Source organism: Pseudophryne corroboree, chromosome 2 (assembly GCF_028390025.1).
Source record: "Pseudophryne corroboree isolate aPseCor3 chromosome 2, aPseCor3.hap2, whole genome shotgun sequence".
Classification (NCBI taxonomy): Eukaryota; Metazoa; Chordata; class Amphibia; order Anura; family Myobatrachidae; genus Pseudophryne; species Pseudophryne corroboree.
Window position 1 is genome coordinate 252,334,088 of NC_086445.1, and position 14,485 is coordinate 252,348,572.

Here is a 14,485-nt window from a genome sequence, read left to right on the forward strand (position 1 = left end):
TACAGAAGAGCATGCCCTCTTCCCAGCACCGCCCGCTACCGCCGCTGACTGACACAAAGGGAGCTTGGACAGACAGCGCCAGCGTGCTCAGGGGAATGTCAGTGGGCTGCAGTGCACAAACTTTGGCTGTCACAAGTAATGAGGAGGGCACTGTTACAGGCAGCCAGGCATTAAACATAGAGAGCCTTATCATGTACAGCCACCACATCCTACCCAATCACAGGCCACGTTCGCCACTCTGTCCAAGCAGGAGGCAGTTATGTGACCGGCGGTCAGAATACCGACGCCAGAATACTGCCCCCTTACAGTCCTGAATACCGAGCCCGCAGTGTGGCTAGCACAGTGAGCCCGCAAGGGGCTTCGTTCCGCTCCCCCCACCCCTCCCCTGCCGACCATCTGCAAGCCGGGATTCATGCATACCCAACCCGTTCTAGCTCCCCTGGACCATGCAGGGAAGAGACTAGTGTGAGCTGCCGGAGGAGTGGGACCCATCACTTCCACTCAGGCTGCCCCTCCGTTCTGTGTGAGCCTGCTATCAGCATGGAGGGAGCAATGGTGGCTGGTACTCAGGAGCTGTCTAAGAGGAGGTGAGACACTTTTTCAGCTTATTCTAACTTTGCCGAGTCCCTTCCGCTCCCATACTGCCCACTTCTTCCCACCACTACTCCCATCCTGTCCCCCCCTTTTATTACTACCTGCCTGACCCCCTACTCTGCACTACTGTTACTCCAATCCTGTCCCCCACTTTCCACTACTACTCCTGGTTGTCAGGGTAGGTGGTGTTTGTGGATCCGTTGGACTCAGTCCAACCGAAGGAGCAGATGCCCCTGAGTGCTGGAAACAAGGAGGACAAAGGTAATTCCTTTTCATATATTTATTGAGGACAACAGATATGAATGAGGCTGCAGGGAGCTGGGGCTAATTAGTTCAGGACTGGGGAACTGCTGGGAAGCGAGTCACTGAGTGATAGGAAGCTGAGGTTGTATAACTGTGAAGGATGTTCGTAGGTTGATATAAGGACGAGACTGAAGAACTGTGAAGACGAGTAAGTAGAATGTGATGGCAAGGTTGAAGAGCTCTGAAGGCTGGTTGCTGGAGGGTATGAAGGCGAGGATGAAGAACTGAGAAAACTGGATGCTGGATGAGTTGGAGACGTGGATGAAGAACTGAGAAAACTGGATGCTGGATGATTTGATGACGTGTATGAAGAACTGTGAAAGCTGGACACTGGCGAACCACCACGGGGATCCTGCGGAATTCGAAGGCACCGGTGGGAGAGCGGGCGGCCGTGACCGCACACGGAAGTGCTAGCGGGCGTTGTACGGAGAGAGTCGGCAGAGGACTCAGAGAGCCAGACGGGACCAATTAACCGGAGGTACACAGAACAAGCTGCGGGAGCACAGAGCTGAGGCACAGAGTAACTACAACAAAGCACTGGCACAGAATGCAAAATCCCAGCCTACTTATAGGCAGCAGGGAATCAGGATTGGCTGTCACTCACCCATCACGCTCATTGGTGCTGCACTTTGGTCTCCAACATGGCCGCCCCCATACTGCAGACACACAGGGAAGCTCGGCCACTAGGTCCTCCCTCCTGCCTCCCGGATGCAGTCACTCCCGTCGCTGACCGCGCCGCACTCCCCGCAGCCCAGCACCGCAGCAAGCCGACCAGACCCGGACGGACCCCAGGACCCGCCGCCACAGCAGTAAGTGCCGCGGCTTGACACTGGTCTGCCCCCCTGCTCCTCCTCCCTATCTCTCCAGTCTCCCCCTATTCCTCTTCTCTTGTCTCCCTCTATTCCTTCCGTCTCCATATTTCTCCTCTCCTATCTTCCCATATTCCACCTCTCTCTCCCATACATTTATAAAAATTTACAATATATTAGCTGTCTGCTCATCACAAGTTTGATGAGCAGGCAGGATGCGGGCAATGGCGGCAGCTCAGACTGAGATGCAGATTAGCGGCTGAGGGCCGGGCAGATGATTGTGGCGATTTTGTAGGCCGTTGGCAGGGGCAGCGCCCATTAGCGGCAGCAATAATGGACATTGGCCCCGGCGGTGATTCGAAACATTGGCGGACATAATGGCTTCAGTGTCTCACCAGCCACTGACCTCACTGCACGCCACTGGTTTGAAGCTGCCTGCTCCCCATTTCCCAAGTAGATAGTAGTCATCCTTGGGTTACTTGAATACATTCATCAAACTTTGTAAAGACTTAAATAATTGTAGAGTGAGGGCACAAGCCATGTTGGTCCTGTTACATTAAGTTGCCAGTGCCTGCTGCATTTATTTTGTGGTTCTAATGTATGTTCTTCTTTAAAATGAAGTATACAGGCTCCAATGTCTCAAGGCTCAAAGGTAAGTGTAACAGTCTGTACTGGAGTACCATACCCTCCAACATTTTACACAGAAAAACCAGTACAAATTAGGAAAGGGGGCATGGCCATTGATGAAGGCGGCGTGGCCACACCCCCTTTTCTATACTTTCAATGTAAATTTGGAGAGTGAAAAATCGGTACAAAGCAATTTTTGCCCAGTACAGACCATAAAAAAAGGTACTGGGCGGGATGTACTAAGCGGAAAATGCGGTAAACCCCCTGTTTACCGCATTTTCCTGATGTACTAACCCCCGGCCGGCAGGTCAGCGCCGCGGCGGGGTTCGCCAGCTTTAGCTGGCGATAGTCCATAGAAGCCTATGGGCTTCTCTCGGATCCCTCCCAGCATGCCCTGCGGCCGCCCCCGTCAGCATGCGCAGACTGACTCCTGGGGCCGAATCCCGGAGATCAGGCTGCCGCTGTGCATCGCGGAGGACAGCTCTTATCGGAAGAGCTGTCCTCCGCAATGCTGATCGCATATGTTAGTACATATGCGATCAGCATCGTGGCACAGGGTGGCGATGTACATTAGTACATCCCGCCCACTGTACCTGCCAAAAAGGTACAGTTGGAAGGTATGCAGTACCTCACCCACCACATCACATATAATATAATAAAGAGAGCTTCAGTGACTGCCATACAATACATAAAATACTGCAGTGACCACCATATAATGTAGAGTTCATCACAGGGACCACTGTATAATACAGAGAACAGCTCAGATAATACTGAGAGCATCAGTAATACAGAAGTATCAGTAACCTATAATACAGAATAGATGTGACTGCCATATAATACAGAGTTTCAGTGCCTGCCATACAAGGAGAATAGAGGAAACTGAAATAAATGTGTTGTAACCCCAGGCAGTTAGTTTCTGGAACTAGTTTCTACTGTACAGTAAGACATAAAAGCTTATTGCTTGTTATAGCTTACAGCATTTTGTACAGTTAATTGTAAATTAATTTTCATACAGTAAATGTCCCCATTTTTTACTTATGGGAAAAGGACCCCTCCTGCTGTTCTTGGATTTCAGTTAACAGCTTATACAATGACATTACCCACGAGAAGTGAAATAGAAATTATTTCTTCATTAAGAATTTCTACTTTCTATTTTTTCCAGTGATATCAGTATGTGTGTGTAATGCCACCAAAACTTTTTCCCAGCAGCAGCTGCCACCGTTTCCGTCATTATAGGTACATCCCTGACTGACTACTGCAGGCAGTGGGAAGTCTGCAGCCAGTAGGGCACTGAGCCGCATAATGCAGCAGCGACTGATGCTACCAGCGACTGACTGCCTGCAGTGATCTGTGCCGCACAGACGCATTGTGCACCAGCCAGTGACATCAGCGGTCTCCTGTCAGCATCTCTGAGGATCATACTGCTCGGCAGTGACACCAGTGAGGAGGAGGTGGCAGTCGGCTCCCGGGTCTCCGCTAGTCTATCCACCTGCTCCATCGTCACCCCCTCCTCTGCCTGGAATCCTCCGCTCACTGGCACACAAGGGGGCTTGTCCTGCTGGAAGGCAGCGCTCCGCCTGGTCACAACTTCTCTCCCTTATGTGCTTTGTGACAGCAGCGGGCAGCAGCGAGGCTCCGGGGGTGCAGTTGTCCGAGTGACCTTGCACAGTGCTCAGCTGGTGCAGGCAGGAGGGGGAGCCCCGTTCTTGTCCCTCCACACCCAGCATAGAGTCTGCAGCATGCCTGCAGCATGGACTGCGCTGATCTGTCTCTCCTGCCTCAGCTTCATTGCTAGGGACAGAGTCGATGGCTTTAATCTGGATGTGACACACACGTTGATCAAGGATGGGGACAAAGAGAGTTTATTTGGCTTCTCCGTCGCCCTTCACAAACAGCTAAGCCCGGAACCCATGAGCTGGTGAGTACATGTCCACCTGTCTTCTGCTATACAGAGTACATCAAACTTCTCAGACTGGATCCTATGCTGGCTATTGTCTATGTGAGTGGCCATCATAATCACAGGAGACACAGCACAGCCCGGGTAATTGGCTCTCTCTGTGATGCCTATAATGCAGGCTGTGTGAGAACACGTCTAGTATATTAATGCCTTTACCTCAGTCAATAGACTATTCTCTTTCTTCCCGGGATATACCCTTTGCACCACCAAAATCTTACATTGGGCACTTCCGCTCGCCTTGTCCTCTGATGTACTGTAGTGCTGATGTGTTGTGTTCTAGTCAGACGCACAACATAAGATTTAGGAGTCTACAGTATGTACTAAGCCTTGGAGAGAGATAAAGTACCAACCAACCAGCTCCTAACTGGTTTTTCAAACCCAGCCTGTAACATGGCAATTAGGAGCTGATTGGCTGGTACTTTATCTTATTCCACTTTATCTCTCTCCATGGATAGTATATGACCCATTAAACTTTTTGTTATCAACTTATTTTCATGCATGCAATTTTCAGGACCACTCATTGTAGGGAAGGGATTATTAGCATGTCTCTCAGGATACCACTAATTTATTGTTTCATTTTTTAAATAAAAAAAATAATGTTTTATTGTTTCATTTTCATACCCTCCAACATGACCCGCCCCACTAGGTACAAAATGCTCTGTTTCTGGACTTCCCTCTTAATTTATTATTGCCATCACCTGTGAAGAAACAGCTTTCTTATCATGTAACTAGTTCAACACAGGTGATGGAAATCATAAATTAAGAGGGAAGTCCAGAAACAGAGCATTTTGTACCTAGTGGGGCAGGTCATGTTGGAGGGTCTGCATTTTTGAAAGAACGTGATCTGGGAGTAGTGATCCGGCTAATGGGACGTTCAGTTCTTGATATATATTGGCCTACTGTATGTGACTAATGGAGTATTTTGGACAATAAATACATCCATGTGGGAAGAATATATCTGAAAAGAAAATACATTCTGACAGAAACATATAAATCATATCAGGTTTCCTTTATTTCAGGTCTAGTGAAATCATTTCAATATTTTGGCCACACAGAAATGCCAGTTTCCTATATATTGTTCATAAAGCAGTTGTGCTTTTCTACTGCAAGGTTCTTAGACGGTTTCATCTGGGAACCAGATTATGCCCATGAAGCAGTTCTACAACCCATGGTTTCATATTTTAGTGAATACAAAGGCACTTTTACTGTATTTACTACATTTAGTTTGCTGCCTACAATTAAGCGTATAATATGTAGTAAATATCATAAAATATATATTTCACATGATTAATAATTAGTTTACATAGAGTGTGTTTGCCTGTATGTACTGTAAATACACATTACACTCTGGGATTAAAAGTAGTCCCAGGTCAACCATAATAAATCTCAAACATGCCAGGTTCCTTCCACTGTCATTCAGCAGTAATATAACGTTGTGCCTGTGTGTATATTATCACATAAGTGCAACTTTTAACTTACTTTCAAGCACACTGGTAACTGTAAAATTGTATCTTATGTTATTGCTATTCCTCAGCAATTACCGAAAATCGGGGTTCTTTACACCAAGGGACTATATCAAGGAAATATACAGGTCCAGCTTCCGTGTCCCAGTGGTTGCACTTCATATCCTAATGGTTCCACTCCCAAGATTTAGCATAGAAGATAACATCTGATTGCTTCAGTGCTGTCAGCATAGGCACATAGCTCTTATGGCATGTCCAATAGTGGTCCACTCCTGGGAAAGCTGAATGTAAATGCAATGTGATAAATTAGCAAAATCCTAATGTATTTAGTTGCTGTAGAGTATTCAACATCCTAAAAATAGCACAGAGTTACCAAAACAGATGTGCGGAGCACTAATCACTCTTTATTACAGGTGTGAGAATGTCTCTGTATGTAAAAGTAATGGTGCAATGTGTGGTGCCATCTGGGTACTTTGGTTCTCAGAACACAATTGTATGTGGTGGATAGAAAGCCAGCAGAGACTGGGACCAAGCTTGCCATAGTGTGCGTTCCAAATGCATGGAGACTCCTAGCTTCACGCTAATTGGAAAGCAGGGTTGGTGTGTGAACGGCGAAAGTATAGGAACCTGGGTACACTGGTACCTGAGTATCGGAAAGAAGTGTTTGTTGCTGTCCCCAGTCATAGGTTAAGCAAATCCATTGTGTGTAGTCCCTTGTTTTTCTTTTGAGGCTGGTTAAACCAGAGTTTTACTTTTTTCAATTTTGTGATTGGCAGATACTGCCAGAATAAATTCTACTTTTTTTTGGCTTTTGCCTGAGTTGTGATTCCTTAATTGCACAGAAGTACCCAGGTCCCCTATTTTACCGTATAATGAGTCTAGCCAGTCTGGGTGGCCACTCAGTAATATACTGATGGGGCATCTGCCTATATAAGACCTGGAACAGCCCCTCACCCTGTGTATTTTCACACTCACTTGCACAACACTATTGTGGAATGAATAACATATACATTCCTCTATGGAACAAGTGTAACATAACCATTGAAGGCAAAGCACGCTTTGATATCAGGAGCAATGTGTACGACTATCTCGCTCTTACAAGACATGGCCTACTGACATTATCTTTGGATGCACATTGTTGTTAAATAATGATTTATCTGCAGAACAATGTGCAGTATGCCTGAAATGTCTCCTGTTTAGATGAGTGAGGATGTTGCAGAGTTTCACACAATCCGAGTGTTACAGTATAACCGTCCGTCTCACAGGGCCTGGCCGTCTCACAAGGGTGCAAAGTTTCAGCAAAACAATCTTTAAGTTCTGGATTTGTTTTGTCATTCACACTGTTGTTGTAAATGTGTTTGATGCTGAATTTATAATGTGTGGACAGAGCTGAGTTGATGATGGTCACATTCATTCTGCTGTGTGATTGTGTTGGGGGATAAACTGGAAACAAAAAGATATGGCTACATGCAGAATGCAGGTAATATTCCATTGGAATAGCTGTACAATTGTTATGTCATTCTAGTGTATAATTACTTATGAGAGGTGCTTAAAGTGGAACTCAACTCTCCATCCTTCCTGAACAACACAACCTGTACAGAAATATAGATGCTCGAACCTCAGTAACACAGACTACATTTCTAAAACAGATAGAAGTGGCATTAGAACATAGTTTATTACAGCAAGTTGACATAGCATAGGCCACCTTCTAAAAACCTAGGGATACATTTACTAAGATGGGAGTTCTAGTTCAGATGGGATGTTGCCCATAGCAACCAATCAGATTCCAGGTATTATCTTCTAGAAAGTGCAAGATAAATAAGAAGTATAATCTGATTGGTTGCTATGGGTAACATCCCATCTGAAATAGAACTCCCATCTTAGTAAATTTACCCCCTAGTGTACACCCATACTGCCTTAAGAAGGTGGGAAAGTGTCCCCATGCAGTACTGCCATTGCCTGTCCTCACTCTGGTCTGCCTATGGCACTTAATTCATTCAGCCGGTGTCTGCTACTGCTTAGAATAGTCACGCTCCATCTTATTGCATTGTGTAGAGTGTTATAGGCCCTACACAGTGGCAGATATTCTGCCGAAGTGGCCGACGGCCGATGTGTCCGACAGACGCCCTTGGGGGGGTGGGGTGACGGGTTAGTGAAGTTTCTTCACTCCCCCCGTCACCGGGCCCCATAGCCCTGCATGCTAATATGGATGAGATTGTCCATATTGGCATGCATGTATAAATGACCCGGTACCAACGATGAACGAGAGCGGGCCGCGCATCTTTCATCGTTGGTGCATACACACTGAAAGATATCAACAATATCTTGTTCGTTAATGAACGAGATCGTTCATATCTTTCAGTGTTATCGCTTAGTGTGTAGGGCCCATTACACTAATACCGAAACAAAAATAGAACAAGCTTCCTGCTCTAATAAACAAATTCACTGTAACCCAGAGGTTGCCAAACACGGTCCTCAAGGCATCCTAACATTCCAGGTTTTTGGTATATCCATGCTTGGCCACAGGTGACTTAATAAGTACTGCAGTCAATTTGATTTAACCATCTGCTGAGCCATGGATATACCTAGCACCTGGACCGCTGGTGCCTTGAGGAGTTTGACAACCTCTGCTGTAACCTGTAGATATTTGTCAGGTCTTCAGTTCTGAGTGGGTGAAATAACAAGGAGATATTCATATGACTTGCATTTGTTTTTAAACCACAAATCTCAGCATTTCCTCACCTATGCCTCTGTCTGTTTTTGGCATCTTGCCTTATACAGCTGGCACACTCTACTGGTACACCGCTAGTGGCAGCATACCCTGTACACAGCTGCAACACATGCAGACATTTTACACATTATAACTCCTCATGCCAGTGCCCGTGCTTACTTCATATACTTCATTTTACATAGACTGAATTAGCTCTAATCCCAGACATTTCCTAAACAGATCACAATTAACTCAAATAACATTAGCGCAACTACCAGCTGCCCCTATTCCCAAGGACAGCCTGACGTTTCGGAGGTTTGGGAATTTTTATGCCTGACAATATTAATACATCTCCGACACTGACCAACCGTAGTTTTCTTGTCCTGCATGTGTTGCAGGCTTACTTTTTATGAATGTGAGGATTTAAACAGCAATAGTAATATTTATCAGTCCGGCAATGTTCTTAAGTTTAGGTCTGAAAACTTTGTATAGATGGATGCACCAGCTGGGGGCTGATGTAGTGTTGTCGCATGTCGGACGTAGTTGCTTCCACATTGTGTACATGGAGCTAAGAACCTTTTTCCGATTTGTACGCAAATGCATTTGCTGTTGCGATTTTTCAGCCTACGGACTTGCAAAGCAATGCATGTGACGCAACTGTCCAGAAAAGAATCGGAGCCATCGCAAAGTCCCCAGCAGCTGCATACACATACACAGCATTGATGCACAAATGAGGAGCATAGACTCTCTAAGTAAGTCTGTGGTCACGCAGACTGGATGCGGGAGAAGTGATGCTGGTGCCATGTTTCTCTACACACATGATCGCAACTGTAGGCAGAAACATGTCCTGAAAACGGTCATAATACGTCTGCATTTTTATCACCACTCCCCATTGCCTCCCCCAAATGCTCCCTGTTATTCACTTTGCAAATAATTGGGGCATTGTATACAAATCAGGATCATGTCCTAAATGCGAATATTCATCTATACGAATGTGGTCTCATACACCTCGCGTCAATACGCCGTATGTCATGAGACGCCCAGTGTGACTGGCCTGCTCCTAGATTTGTGGCGTACCATCTTTTGCTTAAAGGGTTGCATCTTATTAATTTAAAAACACCTCTCAGAGTATACTGCAGACGCTGGGCAACAACTATAACCGCACAGGAATTAGTTTTAAGCATATAGAAAGTCACAGATGAAAACGGCCACTCCACTGCATCCAACAGCGCTGCTGCGTCCGACTGAGAATCAAGCCATTTAGGTTAGTGTAGTGGCTCCCAAAATTTTCTAACTCTAGAGTATCAGAATTTTTTTCACGGCACCCCTAGGCAAAAAGTTTCTTATTGAGAAATTTAGAAATAATTATTAAATTGAGTAAATTGTGTTTCTATGTCATCCTTAGGTACAATTGTGTGGTGAGGGATAAGATTTGCTTCTGTTTGTCCACATATTATGATTGGCAGTCACTGGTTTTGCCTATTACTTTGACCATAAATAATTAGAATTGGTCCTGGACCACCAACAGAGGGCATCCCTACAAATGTCCCGAGGCACCCCAGGGTGCCATGGCACACAGTTTGAGTACCACTGTGTTAGGGTGATGTGGGTAATTCACAATTCTCCCTTACTACTATGAGAGCTCCATGTAAATGTATCATTGGCAAGTTAAACAATTCTTCTTGTTTCCAGTGTACATATTGTTTAGGTGTGGCTCCACATTGACTAGGAGAACCCTAATCACTTTCTTTCCAACAAGTACTAAAAGTTTATTCCATGTTTTAACGTTACTGATCACTCCTTTCATGTGGATGTTTCAATAACCCTGTTGTATCCATGTGGAAAATTTCAGGATCACTGCCATAGAAATTAGTTACAAGTAATACATTTATATGAGGTATGCTGCTTATAAAGTGGGAAATAGCATGCCAGCGATGTCAGGATATGTAAAGTAAATTTAGTTTTGTTTAAGTTTAACATTTTTAAACTAAACTTTATTGGTTGACTTCTTTAAATTGTGTATAAACATTTAGCTTCTAGTTCTGCAGAGTGGTGCAGGGTGAGGACTGTATTAGAACTTTGTCGGTTAGAATAGGAAAAGGCAAAGCATAAGTGAGAAGAGGGCGGAACATGGCACTACTCACACTATTCCATCTTCACTTTCTTCACTTTGCCACATACATTCATGCACATGCAAGTTATTTGTAGTACATGCGTGATAGTATCTAAATTTGAAGTCATATTTATTCATGTACATGAGAAATTAAAACAAAAAGTGCAGTAACTTCTAATTGCAACATATTAGAGTTTTCATTTGTTGCTAAACAGTTTCAGCATTTTGCAGCCGTTCAACCTCTCTAAAGAAAAGTTTGATGTGTGTTTGCTTCATATTAAAGTGATCTGTTGGTGGACCGTACGCCTTCTACCATCTAACTTTAAGACTGTATATTCGGCTTGCCTCCACTCTGCATATGTCACGACACTGCCACTATCACATTGCAGCCCACTCATCACTTACACAGTTACAAGATGGGACGGGTCATTGTCTTTCACAAGATTAGATCATCTCCAGAAATACTCTGTGTTGCTGTGAACAGTCTGATGAGATTATAAACTGTCCATCGAGTTCAACCTGTATTATAAAATTTACTTAATTTAACTGCTGTATCCTTGAATATTTCTTTCAGCTAGGAATTTATCTAATCTATTTTTAAACATATTGACTGAGTCCACCATTACTTCCTTCTCTGGCAGAGAATTCCAAATCCTTACTGCCCTTACTGTGAAGAACCCTTTCCTTCATTGTGTATGACATTTTCTCTCATCTAACCTCAGAGGGTGTCCATGTGTGCTACAGTATGTAGCGTTTTTTCGATAAACAAATTTCCTGATGGATCCTTGTATTGTCCCTTTATGTATTTGTAAATATTAATAATGTCCCCTATCAGTCTTCTCTTTTCCAGTGTAATCATATCTACATATCCTGTGGATAGCCTGGGATACTTGTGACACCTATATGTTACACATGTGGCAGGGATGGCTGCTTGTTTCTGGACATCACTTCTCAGCACTCTAATTAGAATCAGAATAAGTGTCTCCAATAGATAATAAAGATGCCATGCTTCCATATAACTGGGGGACCAAAGTTTATGTTTTGTACAAGGGTGTAGGGGCCTTTAGCTACACCACTGATCATAATAATACGTTCCTAGTGAAGGATATTTTTCTCTTGAAAAACATTGATTATGTTAATCTGTGCATCTATTGCAGTCATAATGATCCGTATCTCTAGAACAGCTGATGCATTGCTTACTCATCATCCCCAGAACCTATTAGCTGCTAACTATGACTCACATACAGTATACGCTCCTGAATTAGCTATTACTGTATAGTATATGCTGGATGGGAAACTAAGGGGAAGCTCAGAAGGTACAAATTGTTTAGAATTTTTTTATATGAAAGGCTCCTGATGATGAACATGAATTCAGTAAACGAACTAAGAGCTACATGTAGTCACGGGCGCAGATAGTGGTTTCCATTAATATTACTCATGGTGACATGAACAAAACTGTATGTGCCACTAGCTGACTTCAGTATACCTTTTAGCCTAACAATATAAATATCATAAGTGGAAATGGAACCCAGAATAGGTCAGTGCACTAACAGTGTTGCTACTGCATGTCTGTATTGGCGACGCAGTGTGTTGCTGTCCAGCTGTCTTAAAGTGAGCCCTGCAAAACTATGCCTTCAATATAAAAAGCCAAAGTTTAAAGGACATTAAGATTACATTATACTAAAACTTTGCTCATTCAACTTTCAATATTGTACTATGTATATACAGTGTGTATATATATATATATATATATATATACATACACCTATATCTATCTATCTATCTATCTATCTATCTATCTATCTATCTATCTATCTATCTATCTATGTGTATGTGTGTATGTATGTATGTGTATATATATATATATATATATATATATTTTATAGCTGTCCTTGCTTATCATCCTTGAGACTCTTCTGTGGAGTGTATGTCTGATATTTAATTTACTGCTGCACAAATGAACAATAAGAATGCTCTTCATTATGTTACAATCTGCATAAATATAAGAGTCCCTCTAAATAACAATTTTGACCCAGATCTTAAATAGAACTGTTACAGAGATGTAAACTTCAACAAACCCTGCTTGTAAATAGGGTTATTTTCATTTTCTTTCTAAATTGTGTGTTGATATTATGTCTTGGGATTGTAAAGGTTAACAAAACAGATGAATAACTGACACATTTTTGTTTTTGAACGTTTGTAAAGAAAACTGAAGTTATGATAAACAACTTGTGTGTCAAAACATTTTATCTAAACTGCATTATTTTATCTTTGTTTTGTCTGTGATTTTCTTTGCTGCTTTATGGACAGGTCACTTTGGCGTTTCTCAATTGGTAAATCATATCTTGTTTATGGTTCAAACAACAATATGTTTTAAGTAAATTTTGGATATACTTGTACGTATCAATTTAGATAATAAAACTTTATATTTTCAGGGACAATTGTTCTAATCTCTGAAACACTTTTTAATGTAATTTTCCAAACCTATTATACAGCTGCAGGACACTCATATGCATAGGGGTGGTCTTCAGTTTGCCGGCTGTCGGGATCCCGGCGCACAGTATACCGGCGCCGGAATCCCGATAGCTGGCATACCAACACCTTTTCTCCCTTTTGGGGGTCCACGACCCCCAAAGAGGGAGAATAGATTGTGTGGCGCGCCACCGTGCACGCAGCGTGCCCGCAAGTGGCTCATTTGCACTCGCCCAGCTGTCGGTATGACGGCGGTCGGGATGACGGCGCCGGTATGCTGGCCGCCAGGAGCCCGGCCGCCGGCATACCCTACTACACCCATTCATAGAAGTGTGACAGTTGAAGTGGAAATGTAATTGAATGGGATTTGTCAACAGTGACAATTTTTGATGTATTTGGCCATGGGATTTAAAGACGTGATTTTGTTAAAGGCAAAACATTCTGGGTTTTGTCTGTAATAATAATAATATTGTTGCCTTAAATCCTGCTGCAAAAATTACTGAAAATCTGATTTTTTTGTCTTGAATCTTCAAATCATCTCTACTCCTAAATGGGATGTGTTTAGCACCCCGATGGACTGGATGCTGGCGGTCATGTGACCAATGCCAGAATCCTGACACCACTTGGGAGACTGGCACCGGAGATCTGACAGCCGATATCCCGAAGGTAAGTCTCAGGGTAACTTTTAAGGTTATAGCCTGGGGGGCAGATTTAGGGTTATGCACTAGGGGGTTAGGGCTAGGCACTGGGGGGTTTGCTCACCCCACTCCCCAGAGGATTACGGTTGGGTGTGGGGGGCGGGAATATTTATTCCCTCCGACGTTGGGATCTTTAATGTTGGGATGCCGGTGTCGGTAATGTGACTACCGGCATCCCGACATGCAGTATCACCGTAGCAGTATATACATGAAATATAATATAAATCAGTCTTCCAGTCTTGGACTAAAGCTGGAAATACAGTATAGGGGTTATTCAGATCCCAAAGGATCTGCGACGGGATGCGATTATTGGTACGCCCATTCTGCGTGTGCGCAAATGGGTCCTGCAATGTAGCACACAGTCCGGCATCAGTAATGAACAGTATTATGCCATTTGGGGGCGCGGAGGGGGCGGTGACGACCTCCATTTCTCCAAACAGAGGCGTGTCACCGCCATTTAGGGGGGAGGAAAGAGGTTTCCAGGCCTCTGTGACGGGTAGTTTGCACGTCACCATTGGTGCCCTAATCCGCCCAATGGTGAATGACTGATCCAATGCTGTGTCCTAGGACGCAAGTCGGATCACTACTGCAGCAGCAGGCGTCTGCTTGTAATAGACGCCTCCTGCTGCTTTACCGTACAGCGCTATCACTGCTTTCAGGGAAGCAGCAGTGATAGTAACTCAAACCACATCTGAACCATGCCTATATGATAATGCGTTACTAATTTATTCTCTAAATC

At 43.9% G+C, this 14,485-nt stretch overlaps 1 protein-coding gene across 3 annotated transcripts in view; it reads left to right on the top strand.

Annotated features, from left to right (window-relative positions):
- Positions 1-3,626: 3,626 nt before the first annotated feature.
- The window catches only part of ITGA7 (integrin subunit alpha 7), a 235,309-nt gene continuing 224,450 nt past the window's right edge, over positions 3,627-14,485 (top strand). For 2 of the 3 annotated variants that reach the window (XM_063952667.1, XM_063952668.1), the window contains exon 1: positions 3,628-4,251. In XM_063952667.1, coding sequence (XP_063808737.1) covers positions 4,073-4,251 — 179 coding nt within the window. In that variant the 5' untranslated portion in view covers positions 3,628-4,072. Of the gene's footprint in view, positions 4,252-14,485 lie in introns of all 3 variants that reach the window. The other variant, XM_063952666.1, reaches the window with a different exon arrangement.